Below are 19,111 nucleotides of genomic sequence, written 5' to 3' on the forward strand. Positions count from 1 at the left end.
AAGTGTTTGAAGCAGACGACACGTGAGACTCTCATTTCGTCACGTCATTACTGGCGCGACGCCGGGGCTCCCCAGTCTTCTATTTCCGCGCTGCGCGGCCGATGGGAGCTGGGAGAAGGGGTTTTCCGTTGCGGCTACGACACCCTACAAGGTCAAAATCTCTGCCAAATGTTGCTCGAAAAAAAAAAAGAAAAAGAAAAAAAAAAAGATACGCTTCTTGCTTTTTGGATTTAATCCTGGGTCCGCTGCATGTGAAGCGTCCGTGATGCCACATAGCTACGCCACAGTTTTGACATCGTTTTTACAATTCATTTTAATATGGTATACTTTTACTGAATTCGTAATTAAATCTAGAAGACGCTAAAAGCTAGCGCGTGGTTCACCGAGGCCTGTTCACCCAAGAATACGAAACCGAAACCGCCGAAACTCCCCTTTTAAAAATTCACCGCAAGGCGTCGCTGCTGCCCGGCAAAATGGCGGTCGCAGAAAGTTTCCATCGTTTCCATGCTCCGTCGTTCCGTGTGCAACAATGTTTTGGAAACTCCTCAACCACCTCAACTTCTTTTCTTGACAAGCCTCTGTAAGCGTCAGACATGAAAAACCCATGCACAAAACGCATTAACGCGTGAGTTTAACATGCTCGCAAGCAGTTTCAAACTGAGCTCGTTGTGGAAACTTGCTCGCATCCCGGGTCCCTTCGGGAACCAGCTGAAAATGTGCCTAAGCTCGTCGGCTCTACAGAATTCGCCGTCGTCTGAAAGTGACGCAGGGTATGTTGATGAACCTGAAGGTAGTCTCGCTCACCAAACCCATGAGCGCATTGAACTCTTAGTCGACCACCTCAAGTGCTCCACGTCTAGTGCGACGAGCATTTTGATGAGGAACAAAAAGCTACTCGACATCAAGCAGGAGACATTGGTGAAGAACATGGGCATTCTCAAGGCACTCTTCCCGCTTAAGGACATCCTGAAGCACCCCGAAATCCTGAGCTTCCAGTTCGGCACGGCGGAGCAGCGGTACCATAATTTGGAGGAGATGGGCGTCAAGACTGTGACCCCTGGCAAAGTAGTTGGGTGAGCCAAAACTAAAGCGAACTGATATTGGTATTTGTCAATGACGTAAAAGTAAGACGTGTTTGACTCTATAAAAAAAAAAAAAAAAGAAGGTATGCTCGCGGAGCTAGGTAACTATGTCCAAATGGGGCATCAATTTCGGGAGCAAAACAACTCCAAGTTTGAGAACATATAAGCAGGTTTGCAGAGCCAAAAACTGGAATCCTAACCGATGGCGATGCCAAATTGGAGAGCAGGGTGTCGATTTTTTTCAAAAGTGAGCCAAAATGAAACTTGGCAAGTTTCTGTTCACCTTTGTTCTAAGTTCGGCTTAGGACACTGAATGTGCTTCTGAAAATGTATTAAGGTAATTTGATTGCTCCTGTACCATTTTTTGAATAAATATAAATGTTTCTTCAGAAGGCTGGCCACACTGTTGAAAAGATGAACTTCGTCGAAATCCGCTATAAGTCTTGACTTTGAACTTCACTTTCGAAGCAAGTGTGCAACGTCCCCAAATCTGCACTCGCAGGTTCCAGGATATAGTGGCCAAACCGGCATACGTGCTGAAGCGCCACCGGCTGATTCCCAGCGGAGACGGATCCGGCGGTACACATGCTTTCCTTCCTGGACTGCCCGCAGAGTGTCCAGGCCGAAATCCTGTCGAGGCTGCCTCTGCACTACACGCTCACCATGAGCATGAAGGCGGTCAAGCGGGAGGTGGTGCGCTCCTACCTAAGCTGGCGACTCAAGTGCTCCAGGGAGGAGGTGGCGGCCCTGATCGCCAAGTACCCGTCTGTGGAGAACAGAAGCCTGCAATTCCTCCGGAGGACCATTGAGATCGCTACCAACAACTTTAACTTCACCTGCAAAAAGGTAGGTGCAGTGGCATCACTAGGGTCAGCCGCACGCGAGCAAATGGCCTGCCGTGACACCCCCCCCCCCCCCCCCCCCCCCCCCCCCCGGGCTCGCTGCATCACCCCACTCCCTCCCCCCCTTTTTCACTGTCCAGCTGCACCCCTGACTGCTGCACCCAAATCAATCCCCCCCCCCCCTATTGTTGCCACTGGGTGGGTGTATGTATGTTCACTGACAGCTTAAAAAGATACTGAACCGAAATTTTGAGCTCGCAAAACAAGGCTGGACGAATAGGCAGGATGCTGCAAAACCCCAAAACATCACTGACACTGCGTATCTCTAACAGATTGCCCTATTTTTTTGGAAAGAAGTGCGCAGTCGAACCTGGCCGACGAGGCCAACGAGATTAGTCGAATCACGATTCCCATTCCCTCTCCTCGTCGCTACGTCCCGTCGAATTGGTGAACCGAAGTGAGGCCGCTTCCCCTCATTCTCAAATTCTCCCTTAGGACAATGAATTCAAAGACCTTGCTTGATCGCACCTTTCTTTTCGAAAAGCCATCCGTTTCGAGATATTGATGTTAAGTGATGTTTTGGAGTTCGTAGCATCCTGTTCAACGCTTCTGCGGCCTTATTTTGCGAAATTCAAATTTCAGTTCAGTATCTCTTTAACAAACACAGAGCGTGGCTGGTTATGTTTGCACTTCTTGCTTCACAGTTCATTCTTTGGCGTCCTTATCAGTTAATGCTGCAGTCTCTTTGACTGGGAAGCGATAAGGTGTGTGGGAACTGCTGCATCCTGTGTTTCTTCAGCCGACAGTGACTGTGAGCAGTCTGCCGGTGAAACCTAGATATTCCATGTTTCCTGGATAAAGGATGTTGCAGACCCTTCTCAAATATGCTAGAATACTGCTTTGACTGGAGTGAGTTACCATTATCAACTGCTTCTACGTATTCGCCTCGAGATCGAACCGTGTCGCCACCGTGCGGCCGAAATTGGAAACGCGCGAAAGCGGGGATACCGCCGTGCGTCGTCTGCTACGGGCGCACGCTCAGAAGCATGGATCCCGACGACGCAAGCCTGTTTCAGGCTGAGCTTGACATTCCTTACTAAATGTTTTATGCTTTTGTTGCCGTTTCTTCTTACTAAAGGTTGTGTCGTATCGTTTCCCATGCGTAGAAATTCAGCAAAGCGATTATTAGGAAGTCGAAAGCTTCCATAATATTAGTGTGTTGGTTTGTATACAATCGCTGGTCCCACGTATATTTGTTATCTCGCACAAACCGCGGCTTTCATAAATCATTGAATGTTGAGTGGGCTGTGGTTCGATTAGAAAATTAACCCGACTGATCGCTATCCTTTAATAAATTAATCAATAAATAAATCCGTATGCTGATTTTTCGCCGGTAACATTGCGTGAAAGACGTTAAAACTACTCATTTTTTACTGGTTTTACTGTGTCATAAATGGCATATTGCATTCCCATTCTAAACTTCATGTTGTGTGTCCTACATAAATATGAACACGGGAAGTCTTTTAGAATGAAGTATTGTTTAAGTTATTATTTAAACAGTAATGAAAAGCACGCTGAAGTGGTTTACCGTGCAAGCCTGTGTCACAAAAGAAATAGAGACGTCAAGAATATTAAAGCAGGCATTTTTTACTTCTTGTTGACTTTCTCCAGCGCAAGACTAAAATTAACCGTCAAAAAAAAATTGCAATTGAAGCATTACTTGAATAATTTGAAAGTTAATCGATGAACTGCCCAATCCCGATATACATTAGGTGAGGGCGGAGGCTGTTCGGAAAGTCTCGTGAAGGTCGCTAGTAAAATAGTATCACTGCGGCCGATGCTGTCTATGTCGTGGTGCGCGTCGTTTGTTGGGATCGCAGAGTCTACTGTGTTTGAATACAAGATTATTTATCCAGAAATTTATAGTATTAGCCTCTTGACATCCGCGGCCCTCACCAAGAAAATTGAAGCGGGTGAACTCGCACTACCGAGAAAAGCATTTAATAACAGAAACATTGCTGCGTTGCTCGGTTACACTCGTTTTTTATAGTCACGGCAGATATATTAGAACAGTTTCTTTCACTTGTTTCCGTTATCCTGTCAACCGTGCAATTTGCTGATCTTAACTAGAAGAGACACTCTCTCCTCGTCGCAACGCAGTAGATTTGATCCGACTCCAAAAAACTTACCCGCACTATGGCACAGTAAGAGGGCAGAGGAACTCAATAGTGTAGTAATTTCCATTACAGCGCTAACTTATCTTCATTCCAAATATTTGTATTACTGAAAAAGCTAGAAGTTGAAATAAAAACATAGAAGCTGCGATTTCACAGCCCGCAGTACCAGTATTATGTTATCTGGGTTGGAATTTATGGCTTTTTCTTTTAATTCCCGCGCTGATGAACCGATACATCCATTTTAAAAGAAACAAATATTTAACATAAATATTCCAGTTCAGCCGGAAACAGGCATCAGTCGTGGTGATCCATGCTTTCCAACGTCTGCATAGAGCAGACGACGCTCCCACAGAAGTGATTATATAAATTTAGGCCGCACGCTGGCAACACCATTCGATCTTCACTGAAGCACCGAACAGTACCGCATCCTCTACCGCTAGAATAGTTTTCTCACCTATAGTATGTGACAAACTAAACGCAAGAATCTACGCCGTCTCGCGCGCGAACGTGGAAAGCCTATGGGGCGGCCGTTCTCCTATCCCCGCTTTGATGATGATGATAGCGCGACCGTAGCGCCACCTCTAGGTCGATCTCGAGGCCAATAGCCACCGACCAATTTATCGGGCGCCGGAATTCTAAACATGCTTGATTCACTTTTTGGGCCTTTTTGCGGGAATCTCATTCACCTCGTAGAGGAAGGGTATAACTAGGCCGTATACTTCCTGGTGTTCATTTACGTAAAAAATCAGTGGATGTTTTTTGGTGTTTATTTCCAAAATACTGATGCATTGCGATAAATTGTCTCAAGCAGGCGCTTAAACGGCTTTTAGCGACGGAAAAAAATTGTGAATGAAACAATCAAGAGGAGTAGCGGTTCCACTTTTATTTACATCTGAAACACAATCGTGATATTTTAAACCCGAGACTGTGGTGGGGGGAGAAAGAAGAAACTTCGAAGTCTAAGAAAAAAGGCGCAGGCAAAGACGTCTCTCCTGTGCCTTTTTTCTTTGATTTCAAACTTTCCTGTCTTTTCCCTCATCGCAGTCTCAGGTTTTAAACATCATGATTAACTATCACCACTGCCTGCCTTTTCATGAATACGCATTGTTTGTTTGGAGCTTTAGCTTTTCTTCACATCCTGGTGGCTCCCATCTGCTCCGTGTGATGCGAAACTTGAAGTGTTCTCAAGTAATTTTCGCGACAAGACAAGAAAGTTTCCTTTCTTTCCTTTCTCCCAACCAATACCCTGTTCTCCCATTCTGACCTGGATAGAGCGAGGGTATCAAGACTGCTCTAAACTCAACATTACGAGAGACAGGTAAGGTGCATGGTTTTGGGCAAGATAAAGACAGCAACCAAGATCTTGTGTCCGAAACCCACACGAAGAACTCCGAACTGACCTATACACCGTTTCACCTCTAGTCCAGATGCAGCCAACGGAACAAGCCGATGAGATTATTTAGACTGCATCAAAAGTGCATCATTATGGTGTTCATTTATGTGCATGTTTTCTCAGCGCTTAAACCAATCATAAACAGAAAAGGCCCAGTGACTTGCGCGTACATAAAAGGAGGCAACCTTCAACGGGGTAATCTACAAAAGGGCGCAACGAGGCCAAACTTTTGTGGACATAAACTGAAGGTCAAAGTAACCAGCACTGAGAGAAAAGAAAAAAAAATCTCAATTAATAAGAGACTTTAGGAGACCTATCTGACAGTCAACAACCGTAAAAAAAAAAAAAAAAAAGAGTTTGACAAATGTTACATATAGGACTTGTTCGCTGAAAAAAAAAAACTGCTGCTTGCACGGATATGTTAAAAAACCAGAAAGTATATGGCCTAGGTATAACAGTGACTGAAATTGTCGATGCTGTACAACTTCTTGCTTTATTTAATTAACTTCCCTCGTATAGTTTGGACCAATTACATCTACCAAACTGGTGCTGTGAGCTGAGTTGCCACCACCTTGGATTTGGCGTGTGGGCGGGATGTGATTGAAGCTATAGTCGGGTCGCATGTTTGAGCTCTGTCTTTGTCTGGTCAGATTCAGTCATAGAGGAAGCTGTGGTCCTCTAGTCACCGCAGCCATCAAGTCCACAGCCACCAGACCAACGTTCTTCTTGTGTTCTTTGAACTTCTTGCCAATGGGCCTATAGTGGGGCAGTCTCAATCGATTAAAAATTGTTTCGAAGGGGTGCCAAATAGTGACAACTTTATCGTTGCTGCGTACACCACCAGATGCCTTGATTGATGACTACCATCAATCAAGTGTGAACAGACCGATACTGGGTCAAAGTTGCATAAAAGTTCAACACTTCTATCCTGCTTGCCACAATACTAGCAGTAGTGGTGCATGTACTAACGAGCAAATATTGATTTGCACAAAATAAAGATAATATTGTAGACAATAATGTCCTCGAAGCAGTTAATGACTCCCGATTGAAGCCACAAACTGCATCGATTTCTTCGTTCCGCTTAAATTAAGAGGCAAAAAAACGGCATTAAGGGGCATCAAATTATTTTGCCCCATCACCGCTGTTTGTGCGACCGTCCCGTTTCCAAACTCCCCATTTGCGCAGATAGTGAGCAACGGCTTTGTGCTGCTGGCCCACCCCAACAACCTGGAGAACCTGCTGTGCCAGGTGCGCCACCTGGCCGGAATGGACGTGCGCCAGCTGGGCAACCTGTGCCCCCGGCTGCTCACGGTGCCCTCCGAGAACGTGGTGCGGGTGGAGCGCCTCCTGCACCAATACGGCATCTCCCAGGCGCAGGCAGCACGCTGCATCGGCATCTACGGGCTCAGCCCGGCCACCATCGCGGCGCGGCTGCAGGAGCTGGACAAGGTGCGCTCTTGCGCGTCCCTAAAACCAGTTCCTGGAATGCGTCTCTGCCTGGTGTGCTTAACCCCTTGTCTTCTTCTCATTTTTTTCTCCGTGGAACGCACAGCCAATTGTTTTTTTAAACAGGCAGTTTGCATTAAATTAGGACAAAAGCATTTTCTCGACTTCTGGGTGTCGTATCTTGCTCTAAATCAGGACCTCTGGTCCGAGTCCCACTGATGCACAGCCACCAAAGTTGATGGAACTCTTGCAGGATTCATGTGGTTTCTATCGCTCCCGTCGCTGCCCATCAAACTATCGTCCGACTCCTAAAAATCGGAAAGAAGGATTTGCCGTCGCATATGCCTGAGCATCTCTTAGTCGGCTAGAGAGGACCTCCATGCCGAAGCCACGTTGTTTTAGTGCGAACGCTCACGAGCGACTGCTTATATTTTTTTTGTTAAATAGAGCGTTCTCTCTCTGTCAAATGGCAAAATGGACGAGCAAACTACCCAGGGTAAATAAGGCAACAGGGGTGGTTTCGCCATCTGCCAGGGAGTCACGCTCATGGTTCGGCTTTGCAGCCCCCAATGGGTGGCACAAATTACACTCATTATTAGTAGGTAAGGGGATAAGGCGTCCCAAAAAGTGGTCCCTCGAGTTCTGCCCAACGACGTCTTAGAAGTGTCACGCCGTCACCATTTGCAATCCCAGTGGTGTCGCGGTGGTGCTGGTGGACGCGGCAAACGCGTGTTCTGCCTGAAGTCTCTCTCTCCAGCACAACAGTCCAGGGAAGCTTCCACAGCCGGGAACCGAGATTTCGCGACCGCATCAACGCTTGCATTGGCTCCCGTTGTTTTTGCCGGAACGCCTACACCCAACCGCTGGGATTGCGAATTTCGGCAGCGCGACACTCCAGGTTTTGGACGTCGTTTGTTGCCGCTTCGGGACCGCTTTCAGTGCACGGATAGAATGGCACGCTAAGCACCCCACTTGAAGACCCGTTTCGGGAACCGTATCTAAAGGGCCGCACAAACGAGACACATTTTCTGCAGTCTCGGCATTTGCCGTACTGGAAGTCGAGTTTTCCTCCAATAGTGGTCTTTGTTGGCGCGCACCTTTTGCCCGGGGAGGGGGGGAAGCGTCCCTTTGCTTGCGTTCTTGGACAGAGGCTCGGGGAGTACTCGTCATGTTGGTCCGGACAGCCACTTGCACGCTCCGCTCGCTGTCGTTTAGGCCTCCGTCGTTGCCGAAGCCTTGAAGGCAATAATGGAGGTGTGGGGTCAACGCGTTCGCAGGTGGCGGAATTCCAGGTGCGCAAGGAGTGCCCCCGCATCCTGAACTTGGTGTACTACGCGTCCAAGGCCAAGCACCGCCTGGAGCTGCTTTCGCACCTTGGCTATGAAGCAGGAGTGTCCATGCACGTGCTCAGCATGGGCTCGAAGGACTTTGCGCGAGTCTTTTACAGCGGTAGCGACAGGGGACGCTCGCAGGTACGATATATTGTGTGGAGTGAACCCGGAAGTTCCATTACCTTTGGAGGAAGTTCCTAGAGAAAGAAATGTGTTTTTGCAGTTTCGCCAAATGTTACGCGAGGCGTCTTGAAGCAGCAAGACGCTATGATTTCTGACTCTTTCGTATATTTTTGAATTGACTACCAACGCGCTCAATCCAAGTTTATGATTTCTGGTTTCTTTTGATTGAGTCTAGAATAATTATTGACTTGTCAGGGAATTGCGGGAATTGCGGGTAGTCTTACGAAATGGTGATTGTTTCAACAGTGTGATGGCATTCTGTCCCCATTTGACAAAAATATGCAATGAACCTGACTTTTGCTTTTCAGGTAGGATGTTTAAACAATTTTCGGACTTCGGTCAAAGATTTCTGGAAGTTGCCCCCTGACACTTCTGAAGTAAAGAACAGAAAACCGATTTCGCCTGCGTGTCCTAGTTGTTGCGTAAAAAAAAGATAAAGATTGGCATTTCGGGCACCCCTCAACTCACTCCCAGTCTTCAGGGTCACACCTGGTCACACTCCCAGTGACGTCATTCGGAGTGCCGTGTAGCTTCCCGTGTGCTATCTCGGAGGACGCTTCCCCTCCCTCTCTCTGCGTACATTAGCGGGCGCTATGCTGCAGCTTAGAGCCGAGCGAGGTCACGTAATCTTTCCGCCGCAGTTCCTTCGGCTGCCACTTGGGGCTGCAGGTGGGGGAAAAAGGTCGACTTTTGCTTTGCGATTATGCAGCGGAATCGCGACATTTTTAATAAAGGAAGTGTTTTTCTATCCTCTGGGATACGATAAACAACGTAAAAATGACGAGATGCAAATTGTTTTAATCATAAAATCGTTGCACCACCCCTTTAAGATTATATACTTGATCATGGGTTCCCAAACTGGATTTTGGGAACCCAGGAGTATCCCCAGAGTACCCTTAGGTGTTCCCCAAGCTTCCGAATTTCCTCGGCCCTCCCCCAAGTGAAGTGGTCATTCATCTTAAGCGCTATTTTACAAGATGCTGAGCCATTGATCGATGGCTCAGATGCCATCAGTCGATGTCTCTATGTGCCAGATATTCCCTAATACAGTGTAGACCGCATATAGCGTATGTCCCGGGAGTCGCGAAAATCCGCACTATAAGCGGTACTGCGTTATAACGAAAACATCAATTTTTCAGGCCAAAATACATGCCATGAGACAACTTACCTTTGTAAAACAATTTATTTTATATTAGATAAAAAATAAAGCTTAATTTGAGGAAAGTCTTTATTTCACCAGACTATTACACTTCTCTCTCAAGTGTGTCACACATTTTGAAAGAAATTAGTGACTTTTGCCTGGCGCAGCCTTTTAACGGTTTCGCAAATTCCGGACAGACGTTGCGAGCGTTCAGGATTGCGAACCCTAATCACTTTTCTCCGGTGATGAAAACGCGTAAAAATTGGCATCCTTTATAGGTACGCGCCAGTAATACCTTCAACTTGAGCGCAGGCATGAAATGCTCCAAATAAGAAATCCGGGCGATGTTTGAAAACACAAATGCTTAGAAAGCACCACTGTAGTCGAAGTAAACAAGCACGACGACACGGGCGTTTCTGCCGTCTTGAGAGTGCCGCCACGACATCGCCGCACGAGTAGGTGGATCTTCCCTTTTAGTACGTGCTGGGTTATCATTGCAACACACAACAAAAATTCACAGTCAAGGATAGCGCTTTTACGCGGAACGATGAGCTTCCACCACGCCGTCTACGACGACGATCACAATTGACACCATGTTTGCGGATAGAAGAAGCCGGCACGCGACCGGCATGCAACACTCGCAAACACGTCTCCTCGACCTGCGATTGGTCTGTCGTTGCGGTTGTTTCCAACGCAGCGGAGGGACGCACGTACGAGAACGACACGTGCGTGCGTCCCTCCGTCGCTATGGCAACTGAAGCCTCTCTCTTCGCTTCTCGCCGCTTCTTCGAGCAACCTCCTCGCCCCGCGAGTGCCGCTTGCGGCTAGCGCCGTTATCTAGTGTCGCACAGGGAAGCGTGTTCGCTCTGCCGGTCGGTCGGCGCAATCGGCGGGTTGTTCCAGAAACCTCACTATAACCGGTATTTCCCTTCGCGCGCCTGCATTTTAAGCGGTATGTAATTACATGGAGTTCTGTGGGAGGCGAACCGGTGGTTTAAAAAAGCCGCGTTATACCCGGTCCTGCACTATAAGCGGTTATGTTGTAAGTGGCCTATACTGTATGTAGATTACTGTTTACAGGCTCTTTACTATTCTATGGGCTTCTACGCCTCTTAATTACGTTCACGCCAAAACAGGGAGGGGATCCTCGGCTGTCCACCGGGAGAGATACTAAAGTTGTGGTTTGCCCAGAGCGATTCATCATGCCTGCAGTGTCAACTGCGGCCCTTTCCCAAAGTGTAGGCGGACCTCCCTATATAGGGCTAGTAGTCGTGTCTTTTTATTTCTGCCACCTTGGCGTCACTGGCACATGTCTCCTGTATGGGAGACAAAATGTCCAATTAAATTGTTATTCTTCTATAAATAAGTCAGGTTGGCTTAATTTGGTCTTTTACAACAAGTCCCAGCTTCTGGAACAATTTTGCACGACTGAATTCATCGACAAACAATGAAACGCAAATAAAGGCTCGTTCACGGACTTTCAGCTGCTCACGACTGAGTGCATTACGGCCTCTTCTGATCTCTTACAAGATCTTTTACACCCTAGCGCCATCTGTCGGGTGGCCGTGGAGCACTCGCAATTTTCGTATATTTCCTATTTTTGTTTAGTGCATCATTCTTTCTTTTGTGGCTCGAAAAACACTTCACAATGTTTCAAACAGCAGTCTCTCATAGATAGCACATACATTCCATGTCGCAAATACCGCAAAACCTTCGCTCCGATGAAATGCAGTTTCAGGGCTGCCTCGTAGATGGTGCCCGCGTGCCAGCACATTCTCTCGTCGTAACAAATCACGAAAGGTCGTAAGCAGTCGCAAGTATGCAAACCGGCCTTAACCGGATCGACATTTGCCTGGCGTGCTGTCACGAACGGCCGCTCCAGGAGACGGTGGAGTTCCTGTCCAAGTTGCTGAACCGGGACGAAGTTGAGGTGAAGGAGCGGCTGGCGCATCACCCGTGCAGCACTTTGGTTTCTCTGCTGAACGCCCGCCGGGTGGTGGACTTCCTCCTGGCCAAGGGGGTCTCTAAGGAGCAGCTTTGGTATGGAATACAGGTAAGGGCTCCTCTTATTTTTTTTGTTGCTTTTTATAGCTTTCGTACTTCTGAAAGTCGATGGTGTTAAGCCGCAATCACGCTGTTTATGCATCAAAGAGAAGTCACAGTGTTCGCTGTAGGCATGTTGAGAAAATCACGTGCAGTCACGCCTCACGCATGTCTGAAGCATGTTTTCTTCATGCGTAGTATGTATACTTCGAACGTGTCTGCAGACGGGTTTTGTGTGGCCACTTTGATGGGACCGTCATGCAAGGAATAGACACGTCTCTGACAGCCTCTGCAGACCGTCTTCTGTATGGTGTATTAGGAGTGTGCCTGAGGCTTTACGGTTACTGGCCGCTTTAACCCTTTCACGGTCGGGTTTTTAATGCAAAAGCATTAACTGTCCCATTGAGTGAACCGGCATTATCACCTTTTGAAGCCGTGCCAAACGGCACCTAAATTCCCCTGTGTGATGGAGCGGAGCCTGTGGTCTGTAGTAGTGAATTGATGGATAAACTCCCATTGGCTGGCGCGCGGCATAGTTCAAAGAAACGCCACCCCACTGCCATGGTGCAGCGGCCCGGTGCTGGTAAGAGGGAGAGGGTGGCCAGGCTCTGCAGAATGGCCGGCTGCAGAGCCCGCCTGGGCAGCTTCCACAGAGGTCGTCCGGCCGGGCTCAGTGCGGCGCGCAGCTTGGAGGAATACGCTACGTATACGAATGCTTTTGCATTTTGACTCGTTAGCAGTCTGTGTGTTTCCAAAAGCCGTTCAGTGATTGGGTTTTGTTTCCCAAGGCATAGTGCAGTGCAATCCACTTATAACGATACCACATATAATAATGTACTGCTTATGACAATCAGTTTCTGGAGTTTCTAGTCTAGATACAAAGATAGTCGGTTATAACGATTGAATTTTGTGTAACAGGATACCTTGCTGGGCTGGTTGGTTGAACAACATAATGAGTGTACGCAGCGCATGATCTTATTGTTTTCTCGTGCCACTGTCAGATTTTTTTTAATATTTATTCTGGTCACGCGTTTTGCAACATCCTTCTAGTGCCGCTGTTTCTTTCTTTATTAGCATTTATCTCTTTTGGAAGAGAAAGAATAGCTTGTACTTGTGGGGGCCACTGCGTGCATGGAAGTTATAGTAAACCTTTGGTTGTTAGTCAGCGTATGTCCTGTATCCTTCTTCTACTTTGTGTCCTGTCCCTTTTCCGCTGTTTCTCATTATGAATTTTCGGGCTTTTTCGTTATCATTATAAGTGGATTGCGCTGTACAGAGCAAGAGTCAATGCACATGGTTTTTCTTAATTGTCTTGCGGGAGCCCATACAGTGCTTGCAAGCTGTTCAGGTTGAGAAGCGTCAAACATAAATATTGGGAATGAAAAGTTGTCGCTTTTTTTTTTCCAGAGGTTGAACATGTGCTCGGCCTCTTGGAAAGTCTGGCTAACGGCTAAGACTAAAGCCCCTTGATGGGTTTGTGTTTGTCTTAGAAGTAATGTCAGATGCGCCAATGCACGAGACGCATGCCACGTGCGACCCTTGGAAGCAATTGGCGTCTCAGACATTGGCGGAACAATGGCCATCGGTACTTTTAAAAAAAGCGAAGCGTGAATTTTATCGGGGGCCTTGGCTAGAACACTTGTACGCATACATTCCACTTATCATGTCTGAAGCGGTTTGTAAAGCAGTACAGTAGAAAATCGGGAGAGCTGGTGTCTGCCCACTGTTACGAGAAATAAACAGCGCTGCTAAGCTAAGTGTGAGAGGACGGGGTACACAGACGGAGCATTGACTTTCGTCTGACTTATTTCGAAGGAGTGCATACTGTTGTGAAATAAGAACGTGAAAAACACAAAGCCATCTGCCACAGTCTGCGACAGTCGACTATGTGTTCCAGTTTCACGTCGATATGCGTTCCTTTAAGATAAATCGGTTGAAAGTCGGAGCTTTGGCTATTGTTCAGAATGGAACCCTCGGCGACCTTCTTCCGAGTTTCAACGCTGCGGACACGAGTCAAGACGAGTCCGGGACCGTCGCCCGCTTGTCGGGGCCTGCGGTAACAAGTCTCAACGCGTCCGTGACGTCAACGGGACGTGTGTGTGTGCGTGTGGGTTTGTGCGCTCAGGAAAGGGAGAGAGGCATGGCCTAACTGCGGAGGACTTTGGCTGCGTCGCACATGGCGGCGGACTTTGCTGCAACGCACTTGGCGGCGGTTTGCTACGTCGCACCTGCTGCCCTGGCGGGGAGTGAGGGAGAAAACGGACCCTATATAAGGCGGAGCGTAAGGCTGCTCCGTTGTTCTCTCTCGGATTTGACGACTGTATCGCAACCATGTAATTAAACCGTTCGTTACGTTACCAATTCTCCCACCTCCACTGGACCCCTGGGTTCTTCACTTCGGGGAATGGACGTCGTCTCGAGCCAGGAAGCTTCCGTACGTGCGGCCTAAACCCCGTCTCGAACACTATTTACCCCGTCTTCTTGTCCTTTCTTTTTTTCGCCACTGTTTGCTTTTTGGTTTGTAAAGAACTGTACCTTTCTTAGCCGATTGCACGTTTCTCTTGTGCCCGCCGACGCAGGTGGTCTTGTACGACACGGAGCTGGTGTCGGCCCACTTTGCGAGCCTGCCCGACCAGGAAGAGCTGCAGCCCTTCTCGGAGTGGAGAGAGGCTCCTGAACTGGTCGAGCTCCTCGTGTACTTCATGGAGAGAGAGACTCGCTTCACGGGGGTCACCAAGATGGAGGTGCCGAGCTCCGCCACCGTGGAGGACGCGTCCCCTCCGGTGGAGAACCTCTACTTCATACAGACCCACAAGGTGCACAAGAGGCCAGCCCAGCAGAGTCGCGCACTTCTTCCACCAAACACGTGACCAATGCCAAATGGATACCCGATTGAGCCATTGCTTGCAACTCCAACAACACAACTGCAAAACTGACGTGGCAGCTTAAAAGCACGAGCATCGCGGCGCTAAATCAACATACGAACGGCAATGACGGTGCCGACTGTATTGGCACTGTGTCACTAATATAGCGCGAAGTTAGTGCTGCATCAGCAAGGTCAGCATTATTTCCAGCACCAACTATACTTGCTTTCACCCCAAGAAAAATGATTTTTTGTGCATTGTTCATACACCATGCAGAGTAGTTTTGACAAGATTTGGTTGTCGGTGGAAGGAGCGATGCTTTTGGCGTTTAAGGCATATACATCTTGATAAGAATACATATATCTTATCGAAAACACACCTCTTTCTATCGTAATTCTCTACATTAGGGAAATTAGTAATGCTCGGCAAGGAGTTGGACTTTTTTTACTACGGTTCTTGAAGGGAAAACGAGTATAGTAGTGCTGAGGTTGCACTATGGTGTAAATGCGCGGACAGGCCTTGATGTTCTAACCGGAAGGTGCTGCTCCGATTTCGCCGCAGTCACGAATGGAAGGCCAAACGCATTTTCACAACCTCATGTTTTAGCTACTCTGCCCCGTTTCACCTTACGACAAACTGCGGAGGATGCTATGAGCCACCGAAGATAATCCCAGTGTCACAATAGTGTCGTGTGATTGTGCACCCGGCAGATTGCTGTCTATATTTAAAGGTTGCATGACCTTGCCCTGGCATTGAATTGGCTCCGATGGCTTGTAGTGCCCACTGCAGTGCGTCGTAAGATGAATTGGAGTATAATTAGCTGCCGACAGCTTTGCCTGGAGTTGTGAGTAGTTTAGCAGTTGTTCAGGTGCCTTACTAATGTCCATGTGGAGGGAAAATTAAGTTGCTTAGTTAGTTCGGAAAGAAAACTTGTCATACTTCGATGAGCTTTCCTGCCGAAGATTCGCGAAATGTTTGCTCGGTTGAGCCAAGGGCTTTTGGGGCCTCCTCATAATCTGGGGGGTGCTGTGCGCTTGAAAGGAGGAGGTGGTACCCTTCAAATGTTTGACGTGTTGGAAAACAACCTTAGACATCGATTTTTAGATATCGTATCGAATGCTTAAAATGCGAGAGCACTGCGGAGGTTTTAGTTTTAGTTGTGACGTCTCGGCTCCGCGGGCCAGACTCGCCTTACTTTCCCCAAATGGCTGTTTCAGTTGAGGAGAGTATAAGTTGTCTCGGTGTTCTAAAGGGCACCGGTGTTCAAATAAATATGTCTCGTTTTTGTGTGTTTCTTTTTTTTTTGCTCCTCTCCATGACTGGTGAACGAGTGCAGCTAGACAATGAAAGACATACAGTCCAAGTTCGTTATAACAGACATTGATTTTTACCAAGATTTTGGTGTGTTGTAAAAGGAGTATGGTATGTAGTATGGCAGATATAAAATTAAGCCAATGGTATGTAGAGAAAAACCAACTGAACTTCACGAATTGGTATGTTGTATCCAAATGTCTGTTGTAACCAGGTCTGTTATAATGAGCTTAGACTGTAACACAGCCCCGAAACCACAGGAAGTAAGAATGACGCGCACACACAGTCTCTAATCGTTTTTGCTTCCTGCAGTCTGGGGGTTGTGCTATGTGTAGCAATTGCCACCAGCTCGTTTCCTCCCCGACTTTCTAAATGTTGCAGTTTCTACGGTCTTTCTTCTTCCCCACCGTGCATTTAGCTCGATCTACTGCATGGGATTAGCTGCCACGTAAAGGTGCGCTACAGAGCTTTTAACTCTATGTTTCAAGTACACCAAGGCTGGCTCACACACTCGCGCTTGAGCGGGACATTGGTGCCTACTAGACATGGCGAAGCAAAAATACCCAGAAAGCATTTGCAAGGACAAGAAAAAGCCGTCTTTTCTGCGAAAAAAAACAACTAAGGGACGCTTTTTGTAGTCGCCGACCAGGCAAGAACGACAGGGAGGAGCTTCCTATCTCCGACAATGCTTCACTGTGTCGCGCACCTGGAAGGCGCGAGACATCGAACTGGCGGAAGGCACGTCGGGAAGACTCGCCCCGCCGTTTCACTCCGTCGGCAAACGCGGATGCGGCCGCAAAAGTGCTAGAAACACGAAGGCGCGACGTACACCCAGGTTACGCCGTTTGATCTACAAAAATCAGGAACGTCGAGCGACGTCGCCGGAGCAGCATGGGGAGGTGCTTTTTCGGTGCAACGGGCCAGCTGCATGGAGTCTGGTCATTCCGACCTGACCCAGACCCCAGCGCGTCAAACGTGCAGTGGTAAAACTATGGGGCCTGGAACTCGTCTCCGACTGGTATGTGTTTACCGCACGCTAAAATGTTGTCCCTCGATTTCTACGCGACGACGTCGTAGATGTTTTCGTCGGAGGCGATCCGGGCAGTGTTGCGGCGGCGGTGGTGGTGCGCATGGCAGGTGCCCCTTCTGCCGCGGGTCGCTCTCCGGCTTGACAGTCCACAGAAGCTTCGGCAGCCCGGGGTTGAGACACCGCAAGAACAGCAACACTCGCTTGCTCGCACTTCTAATGCAAAAGCATTAACTATCCCATGGAGCAAGGCCGTTGGCATCTGTAACCGCGAAAGAATGCGAAAGAAATGCCCACTCTCCCGTTGGCTGAGCGAAACGTCTCCTAGATAGCTATTGGCAGCCGCTTCAGGAGAGCGCGTGCGCTCAGCCGCCGCTCTCGAGTTAGCGTTACTGGAGTGGGGGGATGGGGGCTGCGACCGCTTCTCTCAGTGCCTGAGGCATCTATATACATTCCGTGCAATGCAACCGGCACACCGCCGGTTGCGTTGCACGGTGGGCAGTGAGAACCTTAGCGAAAAGAAACCACGTTGCATACATTGGTATGCATTGAAGTCAGAGCGGTGTGGTTGCGCTGGGTTAACTGCGTGAACTGCTGCATCATTAAGTACTCCAATAGTTACGCATTGTATCTAGTGAGGACAAAGTTTCACAGTTGTTCAACTCCCCGGTGTTTTGTGGGACAGCGACAACGATGGACCCGTGCCGTACGACACGAGAAATTTGGTCTCTTGATCATGTCTGGCACTGTCAGCCTGGCTCACATATTCTACGCTGCCGCTTTGCGCTCTGCATTTGTTTTCGTATCATTAAAGCCTACATATGTTAGCGCGCCGATGGGACGAACTGAAATGCCATCCCACACTCGCGGGTATGCAGTGCCAATTTCGTTGGAGGAATGCCCTCCAAAGAAGCTTCGTCCGCATCGTCCATGTCAATGATATTTCCAGACCAGCATGGCACACAGTCTGTACTTACGAAGAAAGATTCAGACGGTCCAAAAAGTGACAAATATGAATCTAAGGAAAACTACAATGAAACTTAGAATCCTGGAGTTGTACGAGCTGGAAGTACAGTCCACTGGTCCCCTCCCTCCTGTAAAGTGTGCACCTCCCACGACGAGTAGTATTCTCTTGACAGCCTTTGACGGTTAAAACAGTACTTCAGCGTGGGCGAGTTGGTTAATCATGCTAATACTTTGCAGCGCACAACAGACAACACACCATCAAAACAGATCCACACAAAGAAACAACACTCGTGCAGCACTGCGAGAGTTGTTTTTTTGTGTGGATCTGTTTTGATTGTGTGTTGTCTGTTGTGCGCTGTGAAGTATTAAGGGGTGTCCAAACAGGGCACTACAAAACTCACGACTCCGGCAAATCATGTCGCGCTCTGCTGCGAGCCGCTTCCGGCCGTCGGAGGGAAATTTCCCTCCGTCAATTCTTCCCGGGGGGAAACTTCCCTCCGTCAAATCTCCCTTTCGCTTCCTCCACGGCGGCCTTGCTCTGCTTATCACGTCGGTCCGGAGAGCCACTCACACGCTGTGTTGGCTGTCGGTCAATCGCTCAAGGCCTCCGCTCACAATACGGAACCGCATCGGACGCCATCACGACGAAAGTGAATCTTGACAAAGAAAGCAGATCCGAGGCGGGCGAAACGCACCCTTCGACGCAGGAATGTCCCAAATCCACCCGAAGCCGGACCTCCTTGGCCTTCGAGCCGAGGCGACGGCGGTACGCGAGGGCGTTGGCGAGGTGAGCCAGACGCAGGTGGCGTGTGACATCAATCTGAAGAGGAGAGCAGTCGTGATCGTAAAAATTTTCACGACTCCTGCAAACATTTTCACGACTCCGACAGACCGTAAAAATAGAAGTGTCCGCTTCAATTTTCACGATTTGCCGGAGTCGTGAGTTTTGTAGTGTCCTGTTTGGACACCCCTTTAGCATGGTTAAAACAGGTTCCCATTCAGTTACGCCACCCAAACTAAATTTCCACCTGGTTTCGCTGTGCCACCTCGTTCGAAACATAACTTTCTTGTCTGCTGTCTTAATGAAACTTGGCACACTTAATGCACAAACTTAGTGAACATCTCACTTGCCTCCAAATATCATCCTCCCAGCAGTCCTACTGTTCTTGCGACGAGCGAAACAAATTCCCTACTGAGACAGTGGTGAACACACTTTTATTTAGTGAACATCTCACTCGCTTCCAAATATCATCGACCCAGCAGTCCTACGTTTACAGCGACGAGCGAAGCAAATGTGCCACCGAG

General features: G+C 48.3%; 1 protein-coding gene across 1 annotated transcript; it reads left to right on the top strand.

The window, feature by feature from the left end:
* Nucleotides 1-473: 473 nt before the first annotated feature.
* On the top strand, nucleotides 474-15,787 carry LOC8026217 (transcription termination factor 5, mitochondrial). The gene is given in 7 exon segments (XM_029981944.4): nucleotides 474-1,073; nucleotides 1,585-1,645; nucleotides 1,647-1,928; nucleotides 6,680-6,943; nucleotides 8,218-8,412; nucleotides 11,478-11,648; nucleotides 14,218-15,787. Coding segments are annotated over 7 exon segments (1,701 nt in total). The 5' UTR covers nucleotides 474-636; the 3' UTR covers nucleotides 14,509-15,787.
* Nucleotides 15,788-19,111: the final 3,324 nt, after the last annotated feature.

This window comes from Ixodes scapularis, unplaced genomic scaffold, assembly GCF_016920785.2.
Source record: "Ixodes scapularis isolate PalLabHiFi unplaced genomic scaffold, ASM1692078v2 PGA_scaffold5__190_contigs__length_132052651, whole genome shotgun sequence".
Lineage (NCBI taxonomy): Eukaryota > Metazoa > Arthropoda > Arachnida > Ixodida > Ixodidae > Ixodes > Ixodes scapularis.